This window comes from Trachymyrmex cornetzi, unplaced genomic scaffold (assembly GCF_001594075.2).
Source record: "Trachymyrmex cornetzi isolate Tcor2-1 unplaced genomic scaffold, Tcor1.1 scaffold933, whole genome shotgun sequence".
Taxonomy (NCBI): domain Eukaryota; kingdom Metazoa; phylum Arthropoda; class Insecta; order Hymenoptera; family Formicidae; genus Trachymyrmex; species Trachymyrmex cornetzi.
Genome location: NW_017300282.1, coordinates 246616 through 252602, shown reverse-complemented (window position 1 = coordinate 252602; position 5987 = coordinate 246616). Strand labels below are relative to the sequence as shown.

General features: G+C 31.2%; 1 protein-coding gene across 1 annotated transcript; it reads right to left on the bottom strand.

Annotated features, from left to right (window-relative positions):
- Nucleotides 1-1230: 1230 nt before the first annotated feature.
- LOC108769715 (uncharacterized) lies at nucleotides 1231-5698 on the bottom strand. Its single transcript, XM_018520856.1, has 3 exons — nucleotides 5470-5698; nucleotides 4606-5093; nucleotides 1231-1881 (listed from the first exon to the last, which is right to left on the bottom strand). Exons 2-3 carry the CDS (start codon nucleotides 4826-4828, stop codon nucleotides 1445-1447), a joined length of 660 nt encoding a protein of 219 aa, XP_018376358.1. The 5' UTR covers nucleotides 4829-5093; nucleotides 5470-5698; the 3' UTR covers nucleotides 1231-1444.
- Between the last annotated feature and the right edge of the window lie 289 nt (nucleotides 5699-5987).

Here is a 5987-nt window from a genome sequence, read left to right as displayed (position 1 = left end):
CGCTGGTTGGCCGGCCGTGGCCCCCGCGGAGCCGATGGATTTCAAACGCCGGCGGATGAGTTGTAATGCAAAGTAATTGATTTTGACATGAAAATGCATTAAAAACATTCGGATTTTTTGGCGAAGACAGCGGAAAACATGTTCCTTTCTAAAATCATGAAGAAAGAATATGGAAATGATGCGAAATATTTTGTTTATAAGCACGACAATGTCCAAATTCATGTTTTGGACACTGTCGTGACAAGTACGCGTTACATATTTGATAGAACTGAAAATGTTAAAATGCAATGCTAGATTTATAAATAAACAATCCTCATGTATGATTTAATTAATTGTAATGAAAATAATGTTAGTGTTAAAAAAGTAATATTGCAAATATGTTAGGTGTTAAAAAAGTAATATTGCAAATACAGAAAAAAAATGGTACCTTTAATATTCTTCTTTATCATGTATATGATGAAAATTCTCTCATTCTTTATCATGTATATGATGAAAATTATTATTTAAAATTATTTTAAAAGTAAATCATTTTAATTGATTGATATTATCACAAATTTCCCTCGCTATCCGATGATCAAATGCGATAAACATTCTATAAATTACGTATCACTCGTTGGCTCAGTTGATACGGTCTTTGACTGTTGAAGCGAATTAATTAGAAATGTATATAAATAAACAATAATTAAAAATATATACAAATATTAATATAGTAATAGCCAACTATGAAAATGTTAGAAAATTTAAATTCCCTAATTAATTACTATATATTATTTATTTATGATCCAATATTGAAAAGGAGAGGAATAAAAAAACTTTTATGCCACCACCTATATCGCCGAATGTAATTTCTTATTTACTTTTTACTTGTACACATGAATGCATGTATAAGATTTTAAAAATCTGAAATATATTAAGTGTAAGTAAAACATTTGAATACTATGAAATTACAAAATGTTCTGTAATTAATTCTGTAAATACTTACCTTAATTGACAACAGGAATCCTTCGACCAAAACAAGAATTAAAAAGAATTAAAAATGCAATAAAATGTACAATTTTATAGAAATATATATATATATATTTATTAACAATGCAAACAAACATATGCATTTTCAAACAGGGTTAATGAAAAATACCACACAAACGTTGTGGGCGACTAAAATATAGTAGGTACAACAAAACATAATCTATATAATATGAAAGTAGGAAACCTCTTTTATATTTTAATTATCGCTGTTAGGATAATGACTTATCAACTAATTTCCTTTAAAAATAGTCATCTTATTGTTATGCATTCGCACTCTTTGGTTTTGATCATTTAACATTTTGCCTTCGTGATTTAATCTCATGTCAATATACTTTTGTATAATCAACAAAATGAGATGTTCTCGTTGAACTTTAAAATGTAATTCTAAGTGATCTTGATCATTATATCGTCTAAAACATTAGGTGGGAGTGATTTTAATGTTTCTGCGATTAACGTTTTGTTTATATCTTTTCGCAAAAGGTTTTGTAGAACGTATATTTTTTTCTATGTACATGCATATAAAATTAACATCATCTGATGCGAAGTGCAACCCACCACGATTTTTTAAATCAATCAATTTCGATTTTAAGCTGCTGGAAGATCCATCTAATAAGTCCCAGCACTTGCTACATTTAGTCTTATTCTTTAACATACGGATTATCGAACCGGCAGCGTATTTAACAATTTCATCCGCATATTCTGAAGAAGTCCAATCGCTGTTTAGAGGTTTGCTGTAACTGTGCTCAAAGACATGATGATCTTGTTGCAAAAACTGGTATACTTCACTGACTTGAAATTTCGTTTCGTGAGTCAAGACTTTTTCGGAACTTTTTGCAGCACTATTGTAGACCTCTTCTGAAATGAGTTCCGTATCGTCTAATGGATTACAATTCGCAGAAGAAGGAATTGTAATATTTAACTTATGCACCGTTACTTTTTTATACGCAGATAAATACTGAGTTGCAGTGGGATTATTGTTGTTACCATTCATTCGCCTTAATGAAGAAAAAAACATTTCTACGTGGTCTTGAGAGAGTTTGTAACTCAAAACGTAGTCTACAAAATTATTGTCTATTAAGTACTTTGAAAGATTATACAAGTTTTGTAGAGAAATAATAAACCCAACGAAGCCCGTGCTGACAGAATCACAAACGATGACAGATTTCCGAGTTGTCACATTTTCACCTTTTGATGTTTTGCTTTTAACATTAACTTCCAACTTTTCAATATATGAAATGAATTCTTCAACTTTCTTTTTAAGATTTGGCAAAGAATCTTTGGTAACTGTTGCTCGTTCAGGTATTTTTGAGGTCTTATTTCGAACATTCAATAGATCAAACATATCATTGAAGTTTTTACAAAACTGTGCTGTTGCAGACGAATGTGCAAAGTTTATGTCATTCAAAGTGAATTCATTAAAATGCAAAGCTAAGGCAGTGCTATTACTAAGTACTTGAGCTGCTAAACAAACTTTCATTTTCTCTTTATAGAAATTAACGTGTCGATTTTTAATTTTACTAGCACAGTGTAATTTTTCTTTTTGCTGCTTATCGTTCAGTTTTTTAATAAATGACCAATGAATGTACTCGTTTTGGTTATAAATAAGTGGCCCTTTAATAGCAAAGTAATTTCTAACTAGTTTCAAGCAATGGCACGGATCACAAAAAATGAAAACAGGTTCTGCAGTTACCGGATGATCGAAGTAAGGCTTGAAATTTTCTTTGTCGCTGTAGTTTAAGTTCGCTCCTAACGAGTGACAAGCTGTTTTGTGAGCCCTATCTCCGTCAAATGTTACACTAACGACCTTGATACCTTTTTCATGTAACTTTATTAGCAGATCTTTTAGTAATATACCTTTTTCTGTATCATTGAGTGAATTTATAAGGTAATGAGCTACTGGAACTTTGAAACCAGCATTTATGGTCACTGCCATGAACACTAAAGCTTTTGTGGCTTCTTGTTTTTTCCCATTTTCGCCCTGTTCGCTCAATTGACCACCATGATCTACCAGGCCTTGCCACGAGTGAGAATTTTTATCCCAGAATTTGTGCTGTTTGATATGCATTTCGTCGAAAGTTATATTAAAAATGATTTGTTTCCCTGTCTTCATTTCTTCACGCACCATGCTGGAAACATTATTAATCGTGTCTTCTGAAATGCCTGGTTTGTACTGCTTCGAGCAAATCCAGTTATTTAGGGTTTGAACACATGGTAAACATTTTAGAAAACTATTTCTAACAACTTCATAAGCAGATGGTGAATGGAAGTGAAGTGTTCTTGCGAATGTTTTAAGGCTGGCAGGAAAAGGAGCAGTCGGGTTTTTATTTTTCATGCGGGTTATAAGCTCTTGCACATGCGGTGGTAAATCCTTGAAAAAATTAAACAGCATAATATTAGTTATTGTTTCATTACAAAAAACTCATATTTACAATTCATGTGTAAATTATAATAAATGAACATTAAAAAATTGTTATTTAGGGTTTGAACACATGGTAAACATTTTAGAAAACTATTTCTAACAACTTCATAAGCAGATGGTGAATGGAAGTGAAGTGTTCTTGCGAATGTTTTAAGGCTGGCAGGAAAAGGAGCAGTCGGGTTTTTATTTTTCATGCGGGTTATAAGCTCTTGCACATGCGGTGGTAAATCCTTGAAAAAATTAAACAGCATAATATTGGTTATTGTTTCATTACAAAAAACTCACATTTACAATTCATGTGTAAATCATAATAAATGAACATTAAAAAATGTAATAATTGTAGATAATTGATTTTTGTCATGTATAAAAATACATAATGATAAAAGTTGAATACATTTTTTACATAAAACATTAATTTTTTAATAATAATGTTTAAAAAGATTGTAACCGCGTGTTTTATTGACTTATTTAGGTCCACCTCTTGACGTAGATTTTGCAATTTTTTTTTATGAAATCTTAATTCTGAATGTGTTCTTTTTGAGAGAATCGCCCATATATTTTATAGATAAATAAAAGAAAAAGAAAGTACAAAATTTAATACAATTAAAAGAAGTGTACAAAATAAACAAATTATAATGAGACCTTTAAATACTCTGCAGCATTAAATTCTTCTATTTTCTCTAGATCTTTTATCAGAATCTGCAGATTTTGTATTTTTTTTCTTTTCCTACAACTTCTATTATGTGCAGCTGCCATTTTTGATTGTTGACATAATCGATATCGAAGGAACTTATTCCATGCTTCATCCGAAATAAAATCATTTCTCGACATGTACTTAGTTTGGAATCCAATCATAAAACGAATTCGTTTACTTGTGTTGGTTTCAATGGTAGCTACAAGCGATTGCTTCCTATAAAAATAGAAAAGATAGAAAAATTATTATATACTTACTAAGCGCTTTATTGCGGTCATTGATTTTTAATTTGACTTTACTGTTTCATGTAACGATTTACTCATATCCGTTTCTTTATTTGTAATTGATATACTGATTTTTTATTCATTTGTTTTCAATTAATTGAAAACAAATGCACCCGAGTGGTGCTACACGGACAAAAAGTTACAGGGTAAAAGCAAATTTATGTATATATTATTATTGTTACCGTTTTCGACTGTTCGAAACATTTCTTGTGTTGGTGTTGAGTGATTGCGCTTGGATGTCCAAATTGCTACTGCCATTTTGTGATATGACATCTTCGGCAAATGTTTCCGTTGAGCTTTGAGAAGTAACATCTTCATTAGTAGAAAGTGATACATTTTCTGCGGTGGGGTTTGGAGAAGTAAAATCTCTAGAGGAAACTGGCGTACTTGGAGTTTCATTTTCATCACATTCTTTCATAGTACTATTATCACAGTCTTGTTTTTGTATCGCACGATTGTTTATTTCATTTGTAGATGAAGTCGATGCATGTTCTATAATTATTTCTGGAATCGCTGATGTAAGTAGTCGGTTTCTTGTTCGAAATTCATCTTTATCGTAGAAGCATTTTTCTTGAAAATGGTCACTGCATATATATGTTTAAAATTCACTATAGTGGTTAAATTCAGGGCCTCTATCCAAGTCTGTCGCAAAGTATCATTTGTGGGAAATCTACATGCAACAAGTACACATAAATTACAAATCTTTATAATTAAACTGTAAAATAATTATAATTATATATATTACAGATCATATAATTTTCATATTCAAAGTAAATAATAATACCAAATATAGCAATTCTTCTGAATTATAAAAAGCTTCTATGAAAGTTGAACAATTAACGGTAAATTTAAACAAAAGTGAATGTGAGAATATGTGTCATTAAGCAAGAATTATGGTAAATAAAGTAAAAAATAAAGAAATTATAGTTAAAATAGAAAAGTATCATTGAAACTACAGATATCAATTTTTATACAATTAATTACAATGTTTATTAAGGTTAGGTTTGTATGTTTGTTATGTATACGTACAATATGTGTGTACTTACTTATGAAAACTGCGATCAGAAAATCGGTTTGATTCTTTTTTGCACACGATACACTTTACAGTCATTTTGGAAAAAAACTGTACACAAGAACAACATTTGCAAAATCGAAAGCGGTTAATTCCGGCATATTCACTACCATGCTTGTAAGTAAACATGGATGGGCTGCGCGCATGCGTCATTAAACAAGAATGACACGAGTAACTATGCAGCGTTCTCTTTCTATCCCGCTAACGCCTGTACCTATGGCTTTTGCCCTCTATTTATAATACCTCTTTGTTTGTTTGACATAGTTTAAAGGCAGTTTCATAGCTGTCGGCCATGTTTAGTACTCTTCTTAGCACCTTTGTCATACTGACTTAAGCCGGTTGAGCCTCTCTGATAAATCTAGGACTCTAGTCTGGAGTAGAACTGTCATTCAATGTTGTCTTCAGCTCCTCTCATATAAATGCTCCGTCTATCTTATAAGTCTATGCTGGGGAGTTTCTCTCTCTCTCTCTCTCTCTCTCTCTCTCTCTCTC